This window comes from Macrobrachium nipponense, chromosome 26 (assembly GCF_015104395.2).
Source record: "Macrobrachium nipponense isolate FS-2020 chromosome 26, ASM1510439v2, whole genome shotgun sequence".
Lineage (NCBI taxonomy): Eukaryota > Metazoa > Arthropoda > Malacostraca > Decapoda > Palaemonidae > Macrobrachium > Macrobrachium nipponense.
Window position 1 is genome coordinate 32,342,953 of NC_087215.1, and position 26,149 is coordinate 32,369,101.

General features: G+C 38.7%; 1 protein-coding gene across 1 annotated transcript in view; it reads right to left on the reverse strand.

The window, feature by feature from the left end:
* Positions 1-2,165: 2,165 nt before the first annotated feature.
* Positions 2,166-26,149, reverse strand: part of LOC135199619 (uncharacterized) — a 66,867-nt gene continuing 42,883 nt past the window's right edge. The window contains exons 7-11 of the mRNA XM_064227776.1: positions 12,823-14,013; positions 7,837-7,968; positions 7,581-7,687; positions 7,052-7,195; positions 2,166-2,304 (exon numbers count right to left, since the gene is read on the reverse strand). Coding sequence (XP_064083846.1) covers positions 2,199-2,304; positions 7,052-7,195; positions 7,581-7,687; positions 7,837-7,968; positions 12,823-14,013 — 1,680 coding nt within the window. The 3' untranslated portion in view covers positions 2,166-2,198. The remainder of the gene's footprint in view (positions 2,305-7,051; positions 7,196-7,580; positions 7,688-7,836; positions 7,969-12,822; positions 14,014-26,149) is intronic.

Here is a 26,149-nt window from a genome sequence, read left to right on the forward strand (position 1 = left end):
TGTATGCCTTTCCATGACATGCAGCGTGTGAATATCTAGTCTTTTTTACGTATCATGAGCCATTGAGCTTCTGCAGTTCACCCCATTATCACAAGTGGCGATTTCAGTCATTTGATACTATGACTACTGGTGCCCCTGTCTCGTCAAAAATGAGGCAACGTTTAAGTAATGTTACAGTTGTCTCGTGTTTTAAGTGTAGGTTAGGTTGTTAATCATTTTCTAAATTAAAGTTCATTACCCATAGCCTATCTATGCTACTCACTCAAAATACATATATGGATACAATAAGATTCATTTTTGTATGAGGTAGGATTCATATTGACCCTTCATTCTTACGGGAAAATAAAGGCGAAAGTAGAAAATATACTTTACATTATTGGTATAGACAATGTAAATACAACTAATTATCAGTAGCAATAAAACTAAATACAAGTAGGTGTAGCACATATAAAAAATTATAATACATACACAAGTACTTACATAAAACAAAGCAAAAGAAATTACGCCTATAAGTAAAATGTGCCCGAGTGCACCCACAGGCGAGGGCACTCAAACCGTTGTTTACAGAAGTTATGGCTCAGCTGCTCAAGCAAAGCCAGCAATTTCAATCAAGAGCACGGGCTGGAGGTCACCAACCGGGGATAGGAAATCAACAACGCTCCTGTGACAATCCCTAGGCACCTGCTTGCCGCAGGGCACTTCAGTTCACTGGGCAAAGTGTGACGAAGTAAGGGAATGCTATTGCTAAGTGCCGCAACTATACAAGAAAGACAGTTCAAAGACTGCCGGGAGGCACCAGCCACCCCACACGCCTCCACCGCCTTGTTGCCATGCCCCTAGGTTAGATTAGTTCAAATAAGTAGCGTGCAGGTAATTTGGGTGTGGGATTATTTCCAAGACAATTCTATGGTTAGTTTTCATGATATGGCGTCCCGTTTTTTTTTTTTTTTTTTTTAGGAAGGTCCCGGTACTCGTTACAGTTCAGGAATATGCAGCAGGGATCACGGAGAAAAGGAATGAAATAAAAATAATTATTCAATATTGACGAGTATCTCTTGTTCATCTTGGGGGTAAAATCACGTACTTGTGTCTCGGAAGCCAAGCTATTTGATTTATTAATATAGAGGTTAACTTACATATTTCAGTAGGCTAGGCTAACTGGGAAACGGCAAATGGTGATTTTGTAGGTATTTCGCGTCGTCTTTGTTTTTTTAGTTCGGTTTTAAAGCTCAACATGGGGAGAAAGTTTAAGAAAGGTTAGAGGGTGTTCAGACCTAATTCCTATACAGGGCAATACATCCTTGGTAGGCCAACTGGTTTTGGTTAGGAAGTATAGTTTGAAAGGAAGTTCGTAGCCAAAGTGACGCTTATTATAGCTACATCCGGGGTTTCGTGGTCGATTTGAACAACTCATGGAACCAACTACAGCTGATTCACTTAAGGTAGATTCTTGAGTGAGCCCTATGCCTACGAGATGTTTGTATGGCCGGCGCTGATGGGCTGGGAGCTGCCTACCTCCCGGTACCAGCCAATCAGCTGCCGCCAAACAAAAGCCTCGTAAACATACGGTTCATCCAAGAATCTATTTTAAGTGAACCAGCTATACTTGACATGTAAGTACATATATATTTTTAGTGTAGTGGTCCTTATCAGTCCATTGAAACCAACTACTTGACATGTAAGTACATATACTTTTAATGTAGTGGTCCTTATCAGTCCATTGGAACCAACTACTTAACATGTAAGTACATATACTTTTAATGTAGTGCTCCCTATCAGCCCACTGTCTGCACTGTTGATTTTTATCGGCTCATTATTCTCTCATAGCTACCTAATGTTGCAATGTTGCTGGAAAACTAACTTCAAATTCAAAGGCAATGATGAAACGAGTGAACAGTTTTTACCTCTGACGGCGACCTCATCTTTTGGATAACAAACAGGCTTGGTTGTCCATGGAAATTTTATTAGTAAATACATATAACAAATCACTAAACATATACGGAAACTGAACTATACTTGAGAGCGTCAGACGACCGTCAAAACACCGACAGCTGATAATGGCAACAAACAACTCCAAGCACCCTGAATGGCGCAGAACTTTGAAGTCCTTGTGAGGCAGACGAGTTCGGTCACCTCCTTGATGTTGCTGACTGGTCACTGAGTCGGACCGAGACGATTCTCTTCGAAAACGTTGCTCTTTACTCCCTTGGAAACGCTTTAAAAATGACATCCTGGGCGGGAATGTGGGTCACAGTCGGCAACTGGAACTTCAGGGGTATTGGTGTTTCTTCACAACTCTCCAGCCTAAGAATAATAAAAATGTGAACACTTTTCCATACGCCTTTCAGGTTTAGTTTCACAGAAGCATTACTGTCAAATCTTAGATTATATATATATATATATATATATATATATATATATATATATATATATATATATATATATATGGTGACCGGTATATTCCACTGGGGAAAATTCCACTACGGTAAGTTCCACTAGGTAAATTCTACTATAAGTAAATTCAACTGCAACAAATTTCACTGCGGTAAAATCCACTCTCTCTCTCTCTCTCTCTCTCTCTCTCTCTCTCTCTCTCTCTATCTCTCTCTTCTCTCGCTTCCCTCTCTCCTCTCTCTCTCTCCTTCGTCTCTTCTCTCTCCTCTCCTCCCTCTCTCTCCGCTTAAAACTTGAAAATCTCTCTTCTCCCTTTGATATATACAAACAACTAAAAAACTTGTTTCAACCTCGCACGTATATAATTAAACTAAAAAGTAGTTATTTCAAGATACGTAAACAACTTGTTAGAGTTGCGTAAAATATTTAATTGTTATTTTATGCTTTGTTACTCCACTAAATAATTTTAGCTACAGAAAAATTTCCTAATCAGTATATCTTTGAACTTCGAAGTCCTCAGTCACGGCAACTTTCATAACTTCAGAGAACAAACGACGAAGAAAATTACATATATGAAAAGAATGGAGTTAACAACAGTAAAACCAAAATATATTGGCGATGTGAGCGTTTTTATGGTGGTTGCAAAGCTAGACTGCATACAACTTTCAACTACAGTATACCAGAAGTTATTCATTCTAACGGCTCCCATAATCATCCAGCAAACAGCGCCCACGTTAAAGCCCGAAAAAATGCAGTTAATTCTATGAAATCGGATGTAATGAGATGTGCACAGTATCTTCACGGGAAGTAATTTCTACGACTCTACAAAATCTCGATGAGGAAGCACAATCATTCTTGCCAACGCTTCCTGGACTTTCACGCAACATCCGTAACTGGAGACAGAAAACTTTAGGAATCCCAGCGCTCCCAGTATGTAGGTCGGGCTTTGAAATTCCACAAGAATTTAAGTACTTGGAAAATGGAACTTTGTTTTTTATTTTTGACAGTGGCATAGAAGACCCAGACAGAATATTAGTGTTTTCCTCCGAAAATGGTTTAGATGATCTAGAAAACTCGGAGAATTGGGCCTGTGATGGGACGTTTAAGGTGTGTCCACATTTGTGGTGTCAGCTTTTAACAATACATATCATCATTGGAGGGTCAAGTGTGCCAAGACTCTTTGCCCTACTTCCAGACAAAAAAGAAGCCTCTTATCATCATGTTTTGTCTACTCTGCTGAATTTAAGGCCAAATTGTCGACCGGTTACCTGCCTATTGGACTTTGAACAAGCCCTCCATAATGCATTTGCATCAGTATTCCCGGATGTAGAAAAAGTTGGGTGTGTATTTCATCTGGGACAGTCTGTTTGGCGCAAAATATGTGTACTTCGTCAACGAAGAGAAACTCCTAAGTTTCCTATCCATATGTGGAATGTGCGTCAACGAGTTTTAAATGACTTGCCAAGAGCAAATAATTCGATAGAAGGATTCCACAATGCCTTGCGGTCATCAATTTCTTCAACACATCCTAATTTGTGGAGGCTTTGCAAAGCCCTGAAGACTGAAGAGGTCCTAAGCCAGGATAAAATTGCTCATGTACGACGGGGGGACTCTACACTCTACAACCAAAAAAAAATCCTATCAAATTATCGATGCAAGACTTAAGAGATTAGTTGAGAATTATAACTCCGAAAACATGCTGGAGTTTTTAAAAAGTATTGCACACAATTTAGCATAAAATATTAATTTTTTTTTTCAAAACTTATGTTCTCTCAATTATTTTTATCTTTATATGAAAATGACACATTATGTGATTAAATAGCCTTTTAAAAAGACCCAAAAGATTTTTTACAACTTTTTTTTTAAACCTATGTACGCTCAGTTATTTTTATCTTTATATGAAACTGACACATTATCTGATTAAATAGTCTTTTAAAAATTATTCATTCTTCTCATTATCCTTACTAGTAGGAGAATTTACCTATAGTGGAATTTTCTCCAGTGGAATATACCTAATACGCCAGTGGAAATTACCTGTAGTGGAAATTAACTGTAGTGGAATTTACCCTAGTGGAATTTATCTATAGTAGAATTTACCTAGTGGAACTTGCCGTAGTGGAATTTTCCCTAGTGGAATATACCTAGAACCTATGTATATAGCGGGAAGGATTTAAATGGAGACGTTTGTTTCACATTAGTGTTTATTAAAAGCAACGTTTCTGGGACCAGCCCCATTTTCAAGCTGAAAATTACAATAATAAAAGAAAATCATAAAAATACCACACATTTACAATATATAAAGCAAATTAAAAGGAGCACCAACGAAACTCCAGTACCATTTCCAGTGGAGGAAGGAAGACGAGTGACAAAAAAAAAAAAAAAAGGCATCTCTGTTGTTTACGCCAGGTAGGGAGAGGGGGAGGGAGGCAGTTTGGATGTTCAGTTTCGGAACAATCATTTTTATAAAGAGCGATTCGAGGACCGCTAGCTGCTGCGGAGAAGATGCATTTGTTAGGATCTTAAAGTTTTTATATTTAATATTGCACTTGCATTTCTTTGTGTGGTCACGGATGCTGGAAAATTCAGATGACAATTTGACTCTAGTACGGAAACACCCCGCTTTGGCAATCTATTCGGACCTTAAGAAGTCTTCTTGAGGCTCCGATTTAATTTCCTAGATCACATCTAGGACAAGTACATAAATAGACAATATTAGATGCCATAAGAGAGTTTAACTTGTCTTTATATTTAGAAATAACTCCAATTGTCAATGGGTTTGTTGGGATTAGCTGACATTTTATGGCCGGACAGTAAGTTCTAATAATCTGTTGCATTTTGGCATAGAATTTCGAATTTATTGAAAATGGAAGACTAGCATAGAACGGCATCCTAGGTACAGTCTGAGTAGCATCGCCAGGTAAAAGCTACGTATTCCTAAATTTGTGAGGGCATTTACAAAATAAACTACTGGGATAACTGTTATCAGTAAGATATTTCTTTAAAAAGATGACATTGTGGAATTCAGACCATCCAGAAGAAAGGGATAGAGCCCTGTGTAAAAGAGTAAAAAGAGAGTTTATCTTGAAATTGAAATTATAGACGCTATAGAAATTTGTGCCCAAACCTGTGAACGTCTTCTTTCTGATAATAGGCAGCGTGTAAACTCCTGAAAGATAACAAACTTGCTTTTTTGGACATAAAAGTGTCTTGTTATTAATAACAAGACACTTTTATGTCCAAAAAAGCAAGTTTGTTATCTTTCTCTTAATCAATTGTAAATTTTACATTCGGGTGTCCCAGATTAGCATAGCGTAAAAATAAGTCGGGTCTATGTTTTATCTTATTTAGTAGACTGCCGACAAAATAAACCGTTAAAAAGTCTTATCTAACATTGAAAATTATTGCGCAGATCCTTTCCTAAGGCACCCAGTAGATAAGTGAACTTGATCACTTCGTCTAGGTCACGTCGACGATTCACATGGACTTCAAATAATTCTTTAAAAGAGGCATACTCGCTTACTTCTCCCTCGAACACAGGGAGAGGGAACTGTTTCAATTTCGGCAAGTGTACTTGCCTATTCTGTACGTTTAACATGTCAATTCTGTGTTGCAATAACGAGACGGCTCTAGTAGCGTCACTTAACAGTTGGCGCAGCCTAACTAGTACATTTGACTGCGTTCGTCACATACAACGAACGAAGCTGCTTCTCATCGTTACGAATACTACGTACCAGATTCTACAAGCTCGCGCTGAGCTTCGATTATCAGGTCGGAAAGGAGACCCATCGTCCCTTCATTCTGAATAATAGTGGCAACTGCCATGATTACGACTCTACTTTTCAAAACAAGGGGCCAAATACACAGGGATTAATTACGTTAAGAAGAGCGGTGGCTTCGCACACTGACAGTGGTACTATTGAACGACGCTTAGGTCGCATTGCCTTGTTGTTTGCGATTGCGCTCTCCTCTGGTCAGTCTCATTCATCAGGCACCAAATTCCGTTGCCAACTCAATGCCTTCCGAGCAACAGAGTAGGTGTCCCGTGTCATCCGGTTACTCGAAGGCCCAAATGTTGCGTTTTTTACGCTTGTTGAACTGAATTCTAGACCCTGTTGTTATGGGTCGATGACTAGGTCATAAGGACAATACTGCTACTACTCGGTTGAGGGGTTGAAGAGACAAGACCAGATTTGGAGTTTTATTACAAAATTTAAATTTATTAACACAATAACGATTCCCCGTACATGATGTTTACTTCGTAAGACTCAAAGGGGCAAGAATTAGCATCATAATTTCACAACGTAAGACAGTTAGGAATCACGAGGTCGGCATGAAAATTCCAAGTCCCGAAACTTAAAGGTCACTACACTTAGCCTATTTGTGTTACTCACTCAAAATACATATATGGATAAAAACTGGAAACTAGCAACTGTTCCGAAGAAAAACTGAAGAAAAAAATAGACAATTCAAAGACTTAGAAACCAACTAACAATTCCTGCAGAATTAATTACTCGTAAGGAACTACTACCCTTTTCACAATATAAGCCCAGACATATGAAGTGAATGACATTAACTTCCTCAGCTGATAAGAAAAGAAAAACTTGAGTGATGACGATAGAATTTGGGTATGAAAAATAAATAGATAAGCAAAACTCACCGATGTGTCCTAATTAGTCTGGCTATTGCCACCTTCGCCTCGAGTTGGGCGAAGCGGATGCCCGGACAACTCCTGGGTCCTGCGCCGAAGGGGATGTAGGACATCGGGTGCCTCGCTTCGGAGGCTTTGACAGCAGACGAGAACCTGGAAAGGACAAATTTGGGCCGTCAAACAAATTCTCTCTCTCTCTCTCTCTCTCTCTCTCTCTCTCTCTCTCTCTCTCTCTCTCTCTCTTTTACAACGCAGCCTTTGTCAAATACGTTTGAACTGAACAGAACAGAATATTGAATTTAGGCCAAAGGTCACTCAGCAATGAGGGGGAAATTGAGAGTTGAAAGGCGTAACGAGAATCCCTCACAGTTGCACAAGAAAGGGGTTGCCGCTACGAAGGGACGCAGCAAAGATCCTTGAGTAACTACTAGAGCGCACCAAGGCCAATAGAATTTCTATTGGCCTTGGAGTGCACCGCGTAAAGTACCTACACCATAACTCTACGAGGCAAATACTTTAGAGGCGTTTAACTACTCACCTTTCGGGGTCAAATTTAAAAGGTTCGGGCCACAGTTTGGGGTCGTGGTGTATCTGCCACACTGGAATCATAATGTCTGTGTCATGGGGAATGAAATAGTCACCCAGCTGAAAAAGAAAGAGAAAAAATAATAAGACAAGGTTAACTCAAACGATATTCTCTCTCTCTCTCTCTCTCAATGATACCAAGCAAATCGAAAGTAAGCAAAATATTCTCCCGTTCGCCAAAGAAATGTCAGATGGAAGTTTCTGCTCACTTGGAAATCTGCGTTCGTATCCCTGGTGATGAAGTTGACCACAGGCGGGAAGATCCTCAATGCTTCGGAGAAGACTTGGTCCAGATAATTCAGTTTGTGCACGGTTTCGTAGGGGAGGTGTTCGTGTCCATCCTGGAACGGGGAACGTAAGGTAAAGAGAAAAATCGAAGTCAGCTAATTCGTGATAGAAAATAACCTAGACCGAGTATAAGATTAAACATCCGTCTTTAACTAGTTGACCTGCTTTAGTAGTTACTTTATAGCCTTTTATTGGTTTTCATTGGCGATCAGTCATATGCAGTGTAGTCTATTTTGCATAATCTGCGTTTTGTTATTTTTATTACAACTATTACTCAGGGCATCTTGTAAAAGTTACGAAGTTATTAGTATCTCTCTCTCTCTCTCTCATATATATGTATATATATATATATATATATATATATATATCTATATATATATATATATACATACGTGTGTGTGTGTGTGTGTGATCAACGCACAGTCACATGTGGAACAGAAATGCATTTTTGACTCAAATCAGGATCGAATCCAGGCCACTCAGGGGTGCCACCATCCGGATCACTTAGGTCATAAAAGAAGTTATTACTCAAGTAGTAAGTACCCCTCTGTACCTAGGGCTTCTACCCAGGCAGGCCTACTGCCTAGCATAACAGTATTCTATCATATTCACTCAGAGGGGATAATTCGAATGAAATGCTAATAACTGGCTCACTGCTAAGTCGGGTAAAACTCGTTGATATGCGAGGCAAAAGATTTGCCCTGGTAAAGGCCTACTAGACCGTGTAAAGGCCTTACTATATAGGTGCAGGGGTACTCTGGTTCCAATTATTGTTTAATGATCTAAGTGATCCGGATGGTAGCGCCCATGCCTAACAATTTAAAAACCTGAGTTCGACCCTGATGTGAGTCAGATATATATATATATATATATATATATATATATATATATATATATATATATATATATATATATGTATATATATATGACTGGTAAAAATATTCTGTTACAAAAGAATTGCATCTAATAAAAGGAGCTTATAAAAACGTCAAAATATAGAGAGAAAATAGTATATTTCAGAGACTGCTGTTTCCCTCTTCAGGTAGATGAATCCCTGGAGAGGGAGACAGCAGTCTCTGAAATATAGTAGTTTCTCTCATATTTTGGCGTTTTTATGGGCTCCTTTTATTATATATATATATATATATATATATATATATATATATATATATATATGAATTCTGCATCAAGCCATTTCCTCGTAACAGAGAAACAAGACGAGTCAGGGGTCACTGCCATATTTTCGAACTGGTTCGATTGGCTGCGGGTAGTGCACATGACCTTTTGGGGCAGATAAAGATTAGTCTTGAGGAATCCCCACGAAGCCTTTTGGAAGTCCACGCTGACGAACCCCCTTTCTTTTATCTCATACTTGATAATGTAAACATCTAGGCCAATTTTCTAAGGTGTTCTCTTCCTTCTTTTTTGCGTCGTAATCACAGACGAGATTAATATAGCCATTTAATCATCGTGACCTTTGTTATAGGGTTATTTTTTCTTATCTATTTGATACTCTTTATTTATGACAGGTTTCATGATAACGATACTTGCAAATTTTTCATGGTAACCGGTAAACATTGATAAAAATGTCTGTAACAGATGAAAAATGGAAAAAGTTGGCGGGTACATAATTGCGCTCTAACTTACGATCATCATTCGAAATTTGCACTATATGTGAAATATGACAAAAATTCAGTCGTATATTAAGCAAGCTTTCAATTAAGAGAATGCTGGAAAAAAGAAGCAAGAGATGAAAAATATAGAAAATTGCTAAAGAAAAGAAGAAAAAAGGCAGAAGCGAACGCAAAAGATAAATAAATGAACGAGCGTTGTTCGAACAGGATCTTTTCCCGGTGCGTCAGTACTTCTTACCTCATAGTTTCCATATCTGTCATTTTTAGCGCGATTTACTCTAAGATTCCTTTATTTTGGTCTCTCCGAGACGTCTCATTTGAATAATATCTCCTCATTCTATTCGTTATTTCAGTTAATGGGTTTCAGGTGACAATGGCCCCTGGTTCCTCAGTGCTCACTCCACAAACACAGTTACGGGGACACAGCAGTGCGACTGAGAGAGTTGGTGCAGGTCGCTATAACACATAAAGTACTATAATATAGTTTTTTTACTTCCAGTTTATCATCTCCTCTTTTATCTGACACTAATTTCTCTCGTTATACGTTGTTTTTTCTTCACTTATGAAATTTTGATTTTAAGTCTCCTCTATTAGTCCGTCTTCATGACTTCACTCATTTGAACGCATGTTGATATTCAAAGACCGTTATCCTTGATCGTAAGCATACTCAGAATAACTGTTTATTAACAAACAAGTCACTATTGTTTCCTTATTTTCAACTTCCACGCTTTTTACTTTTACTGAAGCAGATCTAGCATGGAAACCAGCGCTTTCTAAATTATCATAATTCCCAACTCTCAATGCTAATCTGATGTGTTGAGTCGGTTGAGTCGTCAATTTCTTATAAGGAGATTTTAGGGAATCCAAGAGACTTCTCCTTCACCTTTCTTTAATTCTTTACGGGAGAATCAATGTTAGTGTTTTCTGATTTTATAGGACTAGTATTTCTAGAAAAGATCTTTCATTTCTGTACTCTACTCTTGCAAGGTCTTTTGAATTTCCTCATTAATTATATTTTTCATATCCTTTTTCTATACTTTTTTTCTCGTTCCTTCTTCCTCACGTTGTAGTACTTACTACTTATTGCAATAAAGATTTTTTTTTTGTGTGCGTGTGCGGCACTTTCCATTATATAAGCCCATAGTTGATCCACCATCATTTCTTTTATTGATCTTTTCTCCTCAGAGTTCATCATACTTTGGTTCAATTTTCTTCTTTCGTCTAGATTTGCCTTGCGTTCAGGACCGTGGAAGTCCGAACCATTTCTACCTTAGTTCACCCCCAGTTAAGGGCAAGATGTCGCCATGATACGATGTTGGGAGAATGGAAGACATGCCAAAGGATTTTTTTTGTAGTAGATTTTCTGACTGTGGTTGGTAACCGCCGCAATGGCGAATACCCAAATACATAATTCATAGATTAGGTCAAAAGGAGCAAAAAGAGTTTCAGAGCAAAGCGTGCGACGAGGCAGCAACGGTGATTGAGAGGTATAGCCTAGGAAAGGATCAGCCCCTCCAAACGGAGAGAGAGCGAGAGAATGCGTGTAAGGTGCAGGGGAATGGCGCATTGTGTGTGCAAAGGATCGATGTCCTGTTGGAGAAGCTTCCGTGTAGGTGTATGAAGTGGCTAATGTTGTGGGAGTTCATCCACGGTTCGACAGTTAAAGTATGAATGTGGCAGAACTCAATGTTTTCTTTTCTCGTGAGCCATTTGTCAGAGAAATGGCTCAATTTACTACACGCTCATTATATATATATATATATATATATATATATATATATATATATAGATATATATATGTATGTATATATATATATATATGTATATATGTATGTTTATATATATATATATATATATATATATATATAGATATATATATATACTTCGTGATCAAGTTATTCATGTATGTATGTATGTGTTATGTGTGTGTGTGTGTGTGTGTGTGTGTGTAAGTATAAGTACTTTTGTGCTCGCACGCATTTCGCATAATTGCCTCACTATAGTGAGCAGATATAGCTTTTAAAGATCCGGTACACTGTGTACCCTAATCATTATTTATTATCCTCGGGCTGTCGTAGAACTCGGCCATAACCTTCAGAGACAGATGTCTTGGCAACATGCAGTCAAACGGCCATGAAGGAGAAAAGGTCAAGTGGTCAATCAACCATAATGTAGAGGCCCTGGCTGGCAATCAGGGCCACGATTGTTTTCGTCACGTTTCACGCTCACGGACGATCCATATCTCTTCTTCTTCTTCCTCCTACTTCTTCTTTCCTTCTTCGTTTTGTTTACGACTTCCCATATCACTCCAAATGATTTCTCGTCGGTTTTACGTGTTTCTCTCCATTTCTTAAATATCTAAAGAAATAATGAAAGGCCAACGCGACTGAGATACATATCATGAGCGAAGGCTTCGACCTCAACTCTTTAGAAAAAAAAAGATTTCAATGTTTGTTTTTGCCCGGATGTCTCTTACTTTCTTTAGAGTTTCATCGCTAAGATTTGGAGAATACAATGAATCAAATGTCATTACCGGTCTTATTCCAACATTCTCGTGAAACGAGACAAAGGAGAAGTACATTAAATTATTTTGGAAGCAGGAAATTCAGGATAATTTTTTTCTACTCCTGTTGTATACATAGCTATTAATCTACAAATGGCCGGAACTAGTCGGTAAAATGATAGGAGATATAAATAGACTCACACACATTCATGTATAATAGTATGCATATATATATATATATATATATATATATATATATATATATATATATATATACATATATACATATATAGTTTTGGTGATAAAAGTAGACTTAATATTGCAATAAATGCAAAATGTATATTTGACGATGTTAATATTGTTTGAGTCGGAAAACTTCAGATCTCAAGTATCAACTGATCCTTTTTATATAATGCTCAACTTACAGGCCGGGCTAAAACATATCTTAAGGTGACAGGATTTAACTCAGAAGTGGAAATTGACGCAGGAGCTGCTTAGAATAATAATTAGCGGAGAACTGCGCCATTCTTAATGGTTAAAAAACCAGTGTGTCCAAGTTATTCAAAAATTGCAGGAATTGCTTCATATGAAAAGGTTTTTCAGATGAAGTGTGAGGGGTGAGTATCATTTAGAGGGCGTAGAGGAAGGGGCAGAGGACTGTAGAGGTAAAAGTAATGAGAAAAGATGAGGGAAGAAACGATGATAGAAAGGTCAATCAAGATGAAAATTGTAAACCTCAATCACGACCGATAACTATAGTTGTGCCTCACCTCAATGTGTTCGCAGAGTTCCTGATAGAGTTTTTCCTGGATGTCAGGATGGCAGGCCAGGAGATAGGCCGTCGACGTGATGGCGTTGGCGGAAGTCTCAAAACCTGCCAGCATGTATACCCAAGCATTGGCGATGATCTCTTCGTCCGACAGGTTCTTCTTCTTGAAGCCGTCTTTGGCTGACTTGAGGTATGAATCTGGGAGTTGATATTTTACCGGGTGTGTCGTCCCATTGAGAGTGCTCGTTCCGTTCTGCAAGTTCGAATGATTGGCATCCGGTTCTGGCTGGGATTCCGATGCCTCCAGCATGAGCTGCAGAACGTCGATGTAATTTTTGGAGGCTGCTTTCCGTCTCATCTTTAGGACAGCCTGGAGATGGGATACAATCATGTTAGTCATGCGACCTGAGAATGCCAGCTGGTTGTTGATGAAGGCGAAGACCTGTCCTAAGACATTGAAACAATGTGCCAAATGAAGTGCGGGACTCATTGCATGTTTGAGGAAGGTGCGCACCAGCGCAAAAAATTCGTCGTCGTTTTGGTCCCTCTGGCAGTTCCTCTTCATTGCCATGACACATTCGCAGATCACATCTAGAGTGAGGCCCTGGAAAAGGCTGTACCACTCCAGAGTCTCCCCTTTGGCACTGCGGCTCGAAACGATCGCCAGTAGTTCGTCAACTCTGCCGTTCATGATGCCGATGATCAGTTTCATTTTGGACATAGAGAAAGTTGGCGCCAAAACCGAGCGCACGTCCTTCCACCTTTGGTCTCTCAGGCCAATGAGGGTGTGCGTGACGGGCTGGATTTCGATGATGAGCTTCGGCCTGTTGGAGAAGTTGTGGAAATCCTTCATCAGTACTTGCCTGATGAGGTCCAAGTCCTTGACAACGAGGTTGGGCTTTGAGCCCATAAAATAGCCGAAGACGTCCCCATGCTTTTCTAGCCACTCGCTCAGGACGTCGGTAGCTAAGGCATTGTTCCCTTGCAAGGTGAAGAGGCTGCCGTGGATGAGGTGTGGCTTGACATAAGGTATACCCAGACGCTGGAAGAGTGAATGCCGGTACCTCCTCACACGCACCCAGTGGGTCACATACAGTACGACGAGTAGGATACTAAATATCACAGTGTAGCGGGTCATCCCCACACGTAAGAGGGACCATAAATATGACAGCATTTCCAAAATCATTTTGTGTTATGCTGATGAGTTTGACTATTCTCGGTTCAAGTGAGCTAGAAGATAATCACCTTCCTGTGGAGAGAAAAAAAGAACCTTTACATCCGTAAATCTAAATTTGCGCACACAAAAATGGGAGGGGAAACAAAATAGACCAATACCATAAGTTTAAGTATAAATAAAATAAAAACATTTCAATAAGTAGGTACTAGAAAACGACAGATTTCATTTGGCCATATCGGTAGCTATGACCCGATTTTCTGTTGCACCAATGGCAACCCGAGCTATCCTAAAGCCCTGTCCACACTCATGGGTCATGCCCGACAGGTAAACACTGTTCCCATAACCCGATCCACTAGACTGACCGACCGAGTATGGAGCCAGAACGACTTGACTGTCTGGTAACACTGCTTCAGAAGCGAGAAAAATAAAAAAAAGCACAGGGGGAAGCGCAGAAGCACTGGATGAAGTAATATGGGGGAACGGAAGAAATCTTTAAACCAGCAGTCTTAATCATAATCACTTAAGACACCTTGTGGTATTAAGTTTGCATTTAATATTCCTATTCTGTGTCTATAGAAAGACTAAAGTTCTTAAATTGGAGAAGTCAAGGTTTCGAAAATCATACAAAAATTAGACTTGTCCTAATCGAAGGGTCATCCACATTTTGATTGGGCTATTATCATCAGAGGGATTTCATGTTCAAATCTCAAGGAATTTTATATATACATGAATTACCTTATGACATTTACGATACAGACCTCAAACCACCATATAGCAAACTATCGTATGACTAAAATGGAGTCACATCTTCATTTTTCATAGCATTCTCTCGGTAACCTGTTTAATCTTTCTTTTTTCCAGTAGTCTACATTCAATTACAAAACACATTTATTGCCGTACCTACTGGCTGTTTGCTGGCCAAGCAAACCAAATCGACAGTGTTACAGCATATGGAGGAAGACTCGAAATTGTGATTATTCAGAAAACCAGATCTTCACTATTTTCACTGTAAATTGTTCGGTGTTTGTGGTACCCACTTAGTAAATCATACATTAATAAAGATAACTTTAACAGTCTTCCCCGTGTGGAACGCTCTTACACAGCCAATAATGGTATATATGTCCATTTTCACTATACATATATATATATATATATATATATATATATATATATATATATATATATATATATATATATATATATATATATATGTGTGTGTGTGTGTGTGTATGTGTGTATGTGTATGCGTGTGTCAGTATGTGTGTGTTTGGGAGTATTCTAAATTATAATAATAATAATAATAATAATAATAATAATAATAATAATAATAATGAACTTTTATTTTCTCTAAAAGAAATTTATAAGTGTACTGTTTAATTTAATTCCATTAAGCTCTGCTTTCTACTAACCAAAAATTTCATTCGTACATTTGTGAGTATGTATGTGTATTGTGCGTGTGTATGAGAGAGAGAGAGGAGAGAGAGAGAGAGAGAGAGAGAGAGAGTTGAGAGAGAGGAGGAGAGAGAAGAGACGAGAGGAGAGAGAGATCGAGGAGAGAGAGAAAGGGGGGGAAGGGAATATAAATATCTTCTAATTCACTCGAAACAACAGTTTGCAGTCAGGATGAACTAGTTTCAATTTTATCAACAAAGAACGGTAAGCATTTTAACCACCTTATGGAAAAAAAAAAACAAGTACCTCGTGTACCACACTTCAGGAAAACCTCTGTCAACGACTCACCTTCAAAGTTGGGCACCAACTGACTGAATGCTGATGGGGAACAGATTAGATTCAAATTCAGTCAAGGAAAGTCCGATGCAAAACGAACGCGCACGATGACTTCACAAATGAATCGGCGATTTCTGCGAATTTCTCTTGTTCTTCCCTTGTTTGAGACGCAGACGAGAATCTGTATCGCACAGACAAACTTACTACTCGCTAGGTACCGTATTATCAAAGATATGGGAATCCTTAAAAAAAAGAATCCCGATTAAGTTGATTGACCTTAAAATTTACGTCCGAGTCACATTAATCAAGGTTTTTTTTATCGTTTTAGGAGTCTCTCTGCTATCGTTTCATGAGATAACTCTCCTCTTTTACAGATATGATCCAACACGTACTTTGTCACGTTTTTCTGAACTGTTTGATATCATCACGAGAGGTCGCATTATGAAAGAAGGATCTCTCTCTCTCTCTCTCTCCTCATTCTCCTTCTCTCCTCTCCCCCTCTCTCTCTCTCTCTCTCTCGTCTCTCTCTCTCTCTTCTCTCTCTCTCCTTCTCTCTCCTCTCTCTCTTTCTCTCTCTCTCTCTCTCTCTCTCTCTCTCTGGGAAAGAGTGCTACATTTTCCCTGATTTTTCTGAATTGAATCACATTTTTGTTTTCGTATGTTCAACAAATTTTTGCATCGTGAGTTAATGGGAACTTTGTTTTGTTCCATGAATACCAATGAATTTACAACAACAGTAATAATTATGATGGCAAAATATATTGTGATTGTCCTATTACTTCAAAGTAAAATTATTGTTTAATAAATCTCTTACAGTTTGTAGTCCGATACTGATTCACGCGCTGATCTCAACCTCGGAAATTACGTTTCCTCTTTTAACAGACATTTTAGATTAGTCCTCCTTTGAAGATACGCGGGACTTTGTTTCAGTTTTCTTTATATACAAATCAAAATATTCTTAGAAAATGAGTATTCACAATTATATATGATAAACTATAAGATTGTATATTGTAATCTCTTCTTGTAATCTTTGAAATATGAACACGTGTAGGAACACTTTAAATGCAACAAAGAGAAAGACAAAGTAAGTGACAGATTATAAAACATAGGAAATCGTACCATAGCACTGAGAAGGCCACGCAGATCGTGCAACCAAACAGGACGAAGAAGAGCACTACTAGGCTACCTGTTTTGCAGGGAGGGAATGTCAACAATAACATCCATTGAGGTGAAAGGTTTCTCCGTGAAAGAACGAGGTCATCGTTTCATTTAGGGATTACAGTTATCTGTATCATACAGTCGCTTTTAATGACACACACACACACACACACACACACACACACACATATATATATATATATATATATATATATATATATATATATATATATATATATATATATGTGTGTGTAGGTGTGTGTGTGTGTGTGTGTGTGTGTGTGTGTGTGTCATGTTATAAATTTCACAAATACCTACCATTTTCGTTAAATTATGATTTAATTCAACCCTTGTGTTAAATTATTTTCCTCTGTTGTTATGGTTTTTAATGTGAAATTATTGCGTGTCAAGCTATATTTCTTGAGTATTTTTGTGAAAAAAATTATAGCTACGGTAACTCACATATTTCAAGAATAAACTGAGATTATCAAATTATTAATCATTACGTTTTCAACTTCACTAGTAGTAGTGGTAGTAGTAGTAGTAGTAGTAGTAGTAGTAGTAGTAGGTAAGTAGTAGTAGTGTTACATTATATTGTAATGAAAAAATATTAATTATAATAATATATCTAAATAATCATATGTAATTCAATTTGATAATATTGATGCATTGCAATATGAAAATTTTCTCAAGCATATGAATCAATCTCAGGCGACTCGCATTGAAATGAATGGAATCGAATATAGTATTTAGGTCAAAGGCCAAACACTGGGACCTATGAGCATTCAGAGCTGAAATGGAAATTGACACTAAATGGTTTGAAAGGTGTAACAGGAGGAAAACCTCGCAGCTGTACTATGAATTAAGTGTTAGGAGAGGGGGGAAAATAAGATGGAAGAAAGAAAATATAAAAGGAGGTACAGTAAAAGGAAAGAAAGGGGTTGCAGCTAGGAGCCTAAGGCGCACTGCAGAGAACCTGAAGTAATGCATACAGAGCACAGCTTGAGGTGCACTGACGGCATTAACCCTCCTACGGGGAGGTGACACGAATTTGGGACCCGTGATTCTGTACTACATAAGCAAATCTGCTTGTCATGGCATCTTTATCTTTTTCAAGTAGTGTGTCTATGCTGTAAGCATTTTTTCAAGGGCTTCATAAATCCCCATAAAAAAGACAATACTGTCAGGACTGAGTAAGACGAGGAGAGTGAGCGAACTTTATTCGGTTGTAGCTGTTGTAGAAGATTAAGCTGGCTTCATGCCAGCACGGGCTCTTGCTCAAGAGCAGCCCGTAGGTCATATGAATATTTTGCAGGTGGAAAGGTGAGTTTAAGGATATGAGGTGAACCTTTATTTATGATCTCAATGGGATATGCAGGTGAGATTAAGTATGTTAGTGCTTTACTAATAAAATAAAATGGATTACTTACAAACCTCAAACCTGCAGGATTTTAAAATTTATTTATTAACTGTTTAAAGTACCTAGTCCCGCTCCTTGATAGGTATTATGTTAGATTCACGTCTGGATACTTTTAGAATCGTTTTAATGGCCTCATAGTCGTTCACTTCAAATTGTTTAGAGGATTCAGCATGTTTGTTATCACCAATTCACAGCTCAGCACCAAACATTTATAAAAAATAGTGTTCAAACTGAAACAAGGCTGCTTTATGAAGTGAATGAAATTTTCCCAAAGAAACTGTTGGATTCTGAGTAAGAACCTCGAGCTCGATCTATGTTTTTAGTCTCCTTTAAATCACTATGAATTATTAATGCAAAGTACTTAAAGATAGATAGGTTGACTGACTGATTAATTGGTAGAGTGATTGAAAGGTAGATGTAGATCTCTCTAACAGCTCACTTTCACCAATTTAAAACCGGCTCCATGTAAAAATATGACATCAGTTGATACGATGTTCATCCTTTAGCTGCTGAAACAAGGATGAACACCCAGTGCATAAAATTTCCACATCACGAGTCACTACACATTCCTAAACAAAAGGCTCCTCAGCATCACGTCGGTCCCTGCACTCACTCTCTTCCAGCTTAGTATTTCCTGAATACTGAGGCCCTTTTGTTCTAACTCTTCTTCCACACCATATAGACCAAGCAGGTTTTCTTTCACCATCCCCCACCACCCAAACTCTCCTCCGTCCTTTTTACTTCATAAACTTTTAATTAACGTTCCTTTCACCCGCATATCCACCTCCAGTCTCCCCACATGGCTAAGCCACCTCAAAACACTGACTTATCATCTTACCTTTAATACATTTCATTCATTCTTACTACGCCTACATGATGCAGACACACAAAGTTTTCCCTCAATCCTTTGCAAACAGTTGATACCTCCCTCTCTTCAGTCATTCCGTGACTACAGCATTTCTCTCGTCGTACAATCATCTGTTATGCCCTCCTCCCGAATACCTACATGAACCAGTTGGTTCCATTCTTCTCCCATTCATGCCAACATTCACCAATCCAGTTATTCGCTTCCAGGTAACTTTCAAAATTTTACTCTTGCTCGTGTTAACTCGCAACTTACTGTTTTTGCGACTCTTTCAAACTCTTACGAGTTCCGCGGTTTCCTCTTCACTGTCAACAATAAATATTGCACCATCAACAAACATCACCCACTGCACACTCTATTCACCGCTCATTTTCTTATCCCCAACTTTGCATCTTCTAACAACATTAAACAGCCACGGAAACAACACAAGTCACTCTCCCATCTAGAAATGTCGGTACATGCTTCACTTTCGTCGTAAAACCCCCCTCTTGATATACTATTTTGCCTACCACACATCCTCACCATCCTCTAAATTGCCTCTTCATCGATTCTGTCATCAAAATTGATCTAGGTCCTCACATCTCACGCAAAGTTTCTTCCTTTCCTTTTCAAAGTTCCAACATAATTGCTTCGTAACAAAACTTTATTAACACCTTCGCCCTTTTCTGCCACTCTCCTCGTCTCTGTCATCCTCTGTCGCCTGTCTTACTGTGTCAAATTCTATCATACACCTTCCCTGTCAACTACTATGAGATTCAGGGCCTCTGTAACACGGTTTTTTGGACTTTGCTCCTTATCAAAACATCAGATGTAGCTGAAAATTGACATATGTATATTTTACAACCACACACAAATTTTGGCAGCATTATCAATGACCTAAACCTGATAGTTTTAATTTTTATAGAGTAAAAATTATCCAGCCAATGCCATGGCTAATGATTACGAGCCAAGAGTCGAAAAACATTCATTACGTAAGCAAGGTAAACAACATTTGACGAAATGTTGCCCCGCCCATCCACCAGACAGAAACTCCTTCGCCTTATTCCATCGGCTCTGAAACCCATAGCAGTCAATAATGGCTAACAGGATTTGGAATTTTCCCCGTGGTCGCAAAACTGCATTGTCTTACGAGTTGCAACTTTTTACAGTCAAGAGAAAGCCCGTGGCCATGACAAATATTATTAACATATTTTGTTGGTTTGCTCATTATGACAATTATCAGTGGAGAGGTTTCAGAGTTCATATAGGTGTACTGCTTTGCTTGTATTTACAATTTTTTGTCATTGTTGCCAGAGGTCTAGCCTTCGTTACGTATAGCCAATCATCCATCGAGAAAGAGGGAAGAAATGCTGTCATAAGTAACGTAACGAGTGCGTTCGAAACCTTTTCTCTGAGTAAGTTGGCCCGTCTTCAAAAAAAGTCACTTTTACATTTTAAGTACCAAATTTATTCAACCTACGTAATGCAGAATACAGTCAAAATTTATGTGTAGATATAACGTGTATTCTGAATAAGGGTTATATTTATGAAATGCATAGATAAAAAGTTACTGCGAAAAAACCGTGTTACAGGGGCCCTGAATCTCATAGTAGGTGACATTATGCCCCGAAAATTCTCTGTATCCTTCATCACCTATAACCTCGTACAAATAGTTAGTTTGGATTGACTTGTCAGTCACTCAATTATACTTTCATCATTGTAAACAACATTTCAGTTATAATCACATCAAGTTTTGCATTTTTAAAATCCTTCAGTTACTTTATCGTTCTCATCTTGCATCATTCAGTTCTGCCTCTTTTCTGTCTTCGGAGTTCAGCATATCTTCTGAATCCTGACCTCGTCGATACCAGACTGAATTCAGTTCAGAGAGCATCTCTCCACTTTCATCTTTTACTCTGAGATCAAGTTGTCCATTGAAGTCGCCATTGAACAGCTTCTAATTCTTAAAGTATTCTCCGATATTCTTTTCTCTCTCTCTCACTTTCTTTTTGAGTACCTTATGCACTCTCGCTTGTTTTTGTAGTTACATTGCAACTCAACCTCCATTTACTGTTTTGATTTTCTCTTCCTAACTCCCATGGCCCCATCATGTAATTTTGACACTTATCATTGTACTGCTTCAACCACTTTATCTTTAAGTGTATCTCATTTTTCACCCGATGCCTCTTAACATGATCTTTTCCTTTCTCTTTCATCAAACAATCTCAACTACATTTTCACTTCTCAGTTTGAACTTCGATACATCTTTACTTTCACCTCATCTAGGTAATGATCGCATTTACCTCCAGCCTCTCATCTTCCCACCTTTACCTCCATGAACTTTTCACTCCATCCACTCTAGTACCTCTCACTAACTCATGGGCGCCCGCACAGAGGGGCAAGAGGGGCCACTTGCCCCCCCCCCTGCTGAAATCCTGGAAAAAATATATATATATATATCACATTTATTGTGTTTAACAGCATCACTTTGTTTTCCTTCCATTTTACAATATATTCTTTCATTTTAAGTAAATCAAAGGTATCACTATGTATAATGTATTATATAGGCATCTTTTCTTTCAGAAATATTTGAATTCATCTGAATAGTATATGGATCTATTAAAAAGAAGTCAATGTAACATTGCATATTTTCTTTAATGCATCTTGCTTCACTTAAACTATTGGCATCGCAGTTCCACTGCATATAATATATATATATAATATATATATATATATATTATATATATATATATGATATATATATATAATATAATTTGCCCATGCCTCCTCCCTTTCTCTCCAGCCTACTTTTGCATTTCAGTCGCCTCGCACAATGTCCTCTCATATTCATTCAGCCAAGAAGAAGCATTCTATTGCGCACACGTTCTTCGTCATTACTGGGATAAATACGCACGCTATCAACATTTTTGCTCCTGCAAAATGCAAGCTTACCCACGATCCTCGAAATAATACTGGAGTCTTTCGCACACTACAAGTGCTACCTCATTCCTAGCTCTACGTACATGTTTCTTCTTCTACTTTGTCACTCCCATATTTCCTACACACAATCACTGCCACATACACTTAACTCCTCAACGATCATCTGCAACGCATCTGTTCCCCTTTGCTCCCATTGCATATTCGTCTCTTTCCTGCATGTCCTCTCAATTCTTTAATATCAAAATCCTTTTATTTCTAAACTTCTGCTGTGGAGCCAACCTTCACGGCTTATAATAAAACCCAGTGACCGAGTGTATCCCCTTCCATTATCTTAGCGTTCCATAAGACCAGTTCAGCATACTTCGACCTAAAAATTTGACTTCATCTACTTTAACTGCGCATTCATCATCCTTGAAAATTCCCGCCACTCCTTTCACATGACATCACCCAGTGGCGGATTTATGGGGGGCCGAGCCGGCTATAGCCTAGGGCCTCCGCACCTCAGCAAGAAAAAATGAATAATAATAATTAAAAATATATAAAAATCAATCAAATACTAATCATCACCAACATCATCATCTAGAGGTGCTTAATTAGAAAATAAATACCGGAAAAATATTCCCCTTAACCCCCCACTGTAAGGGCCCTCTTTGCTTGGCCATAAATGAGAGGGACCCCTAAGGTCACCCAGCTAGGGCCCCGCACACCCTAATCCGCCGGTGACATCACCAATGGGTAAGTGAGAGCGCTCTATTTAGAATCAACGTCCTCGACTATTAGACGGTGACATTGCTTCTACCTGACCTTCCAAAGTTTTGGCTTGAGGTCTCATTTTCATAATATCCACACAGGGACACTCGCCTGTCTTGTGTTTTCATCTCTTTTTTGGATTTCTCTGATTCATTTCGAGCAGATGATTCCATATTAGTAATCATTAGCTGATAATCATACGCGTTCTGATCGTCATACTCTGGTTGTTTCTTAAATTTTTCTTGCTTGGACATTCTTGCGCCTGCAGGACCGTGCAGCTGATCCTATCACGTACTACAGTCTCCCTGGGGTGATTCAAAGGGCATGCCCAAACCACCTCCACTTCCCTTTCATTATTATCTCATCTGTATGCAGAACTTGCGCGATTTCTTGTGGTATCACCTTTAACTCCATCCTGCTAATTGATCTCTATAATTTTTTCTTAGAGCTTTGTTACCAGATCGACTAAATTTCTTAGATTTATTTTCATGGTCATGCAATGATTCGTGTCCTGATAGAAATGCAACCCGGACCAGAAGTGTGTGTAATCTCGCTTTCATCGTGCAATTTCAGTCTGTGTGATATCTAAGTCTTATTCAGTCTGCCCTTTGTTTGATTCTCCATGTTTATTCTCACTACCTTCCAGCTCAGGAAAACCTGTGTTGGATATCATTGTTGCCAGATATTTGAAAGATTGAACCTCATTCATCCTTTCGCTGTCTAATGTTATTCATTCCTTTGTGCATATTCTTTCCTAGTTACTTCTGTTTCATTTACGTTGATCTTGAGTCCCATCTCTCTAGATGTACGATGCATTCTATTCAGTAACTTTTACAAATATTGTGGTGTTTTGCCTATTCAAACAAAACAGCATCGTCTGGATCTACTTCGTTCGCGGATAATATAATTTAGTTTAACATATTCAGCGGGAATACCGCTGCAGCGAAAAAATCTTCCAATACTACACAACATATCGTAACACAAAGTACGATTTGTGCAACTCCTGCCTTTTCTAATTACAGTTTGTTGTTCGTCTCTAAGCATTTTGCAAATTTGTTTTTCCAGTCTTTTGAAAATAAGCTTACTGCATATTTCCATCACAACCGATGTCAACGCAGTCCCTCCATAGTTTCCACATTCTGTCTTTGGTAAGTTGATACGAGTTACAACGCCAAATAGATTTGTTTCTCGACTCCATATTCTGGTGCTTTCCGTCTCCTAAGTTTCTTCAGTACTTGAGTTGAGTTGAATATGGAATTTAGGCCAAAAGCCAAGCACTGGGACCAATAAGGTCATTCAGCTCTGAAACGGAAATGGACAGTAAAAGGTTTGAAAGGCGCAACAGGAGGGAAACCTCGCAGTTGCACTATGAATCAAGTGTTAGGAGAGGGTGGAAAGTAAGATGAAGAGAATATGAAAGGAGGTAGAGTAAAAGGAACGAAATTGGTTGCAGCTAGGGGCCGAAGGCACGCTGCAAAGAACCGTAAGTAATGCCTACAGTGCACCATATGAGGTCCACTGACTATACTAATCCCCCTATGCCATGTGGTTCTTCAATACTGACTCCCCTTCAGTAACCGTAAATCCATTAATCGTTGAAAATCTCTTTGCCAACTTCGGGTATATTAGTCAGATTATCCCCTTCATATTGCTTATTCGTGACTTTCGTGAAATGTTCTACCCAGCGTTGTCCCTTTTCCCTTCAAATATCAATCATGCCTCTGCAGAATTTACACAGGAATGATTTACTTATTAGTTAGCGTTACTGAGGTAGGATCCTACTGCCAAGTTAGAGGAGAGGAAGAGGTTAGCACATTCTCCCAAAAGATGACAAGAGTGAAAAGTTAAACCTTCAGGAGGAAAAAAAAGTAATTTATCTGAATAATAATAAACTTTCACCATCGTTAGTAAATGGTCTTTTCGTCTTATTGTGCAGGTGAATTTTATAAAAATTTAAGACATTAGATTTTAACTTCCAGACAGGGCGTGAACTAGCAAACACTTAATTTACTGCAGTGCTGGTGAATATCACCGCATAATATTGCTTTTTTCAAGATCAACATCCTTCCAGATAATCGTTCAGGGAATTAGTTTCTGGCTGTCAGAAGATGATTTAGCTATAATAGATTCACATCAGCCAACTTTTTTTTTTGGAATTACAATGACATGATCAGAAATGAAGTGGAATCTCTTAGGAATATTTCGGTTTCCATAAAAAAACAAGTGAATAAATAAAAGATAATAACGGCCAGACTGCCTGGGTGTAGCCGGGGCATAAGAGTACACTTGTTATTGCCCAAAAACAACCTACGTCACTGCCTGGGTACTACAGAAGAATGCTTAAAAAAAAAATCGATAGAGACGCAGAACTCTCTGAGGCCCAAGAAGTTTCCGGTAGTACCATACTAGCGATAGTAGATTCACATCAGCCGTGCATTTGACGTCTAGACCAGTCCCTTAGGACGCTCCTGATTGGCTGTTGATAAGCCAATGACAGGGCTCCTGATTGGGTGTTGATAAGCCAATGACAGGGTTTCCAGCCCTGTCATTGGCTTATCAACAGCCAATCATGAGCGTCGTAAGGGATGTGTATCTACTATCGCTAGTGTGGTACTACCGGAAACTTCTTGGGCCTCAGAGAGTTCTGCGTCTCTATCGATTTTTTTTTTTTTAAGCATTCTTCTGTAGTACCCAGGCAGTGACGTAGGTTGTTTTTGGGCAATAACAAGTGTACTCTTATGCCCCGGCTACACCCAGGCAGTCTGGCCGTTATTATCTTTTATTTATTTACTTGTTTTTTTATGGAAACCGAAATATTCCTAAGAGATTCCACTTCATTTCTGATCATGACATCGTAATTACAAAAAAAAGAAAAAAGTTGGCATCATCATACTCTTTTGGAAGGAATTGTCTAAGGAACAACGCGAGTGAAGGCATCTTCTCTCTATATATATTTAGAGCCGTTAGATTGGTTGGCGGTGAGTACTGAGGGGGTGGGAACGCTAGTTTGCTGTCAAAGGTGAGTCTAGCAAATTGATCCACCCATTTCAAGCGGGTTTTTATAATTTTAGCGTTTTCTGTCTCTCTCTCTCTCTCTCTCTCTCTCTCTCTCTCTCTCTCTCTCTCTGGAGGCCACCACTCATATTTTCCTCAGCCAAAAATCTTGTTGCCGACTATGGTTCCCAACATTATCAGGGGTTATCAGGTACACGGAGATATAAAAGAAACAAAGGGATTACCCCCAACAGTGTTGGTGAGATAGTCGAATACTTCAAAGACAAGCAGTCAGAATATCTGCTTCAAGATATGTA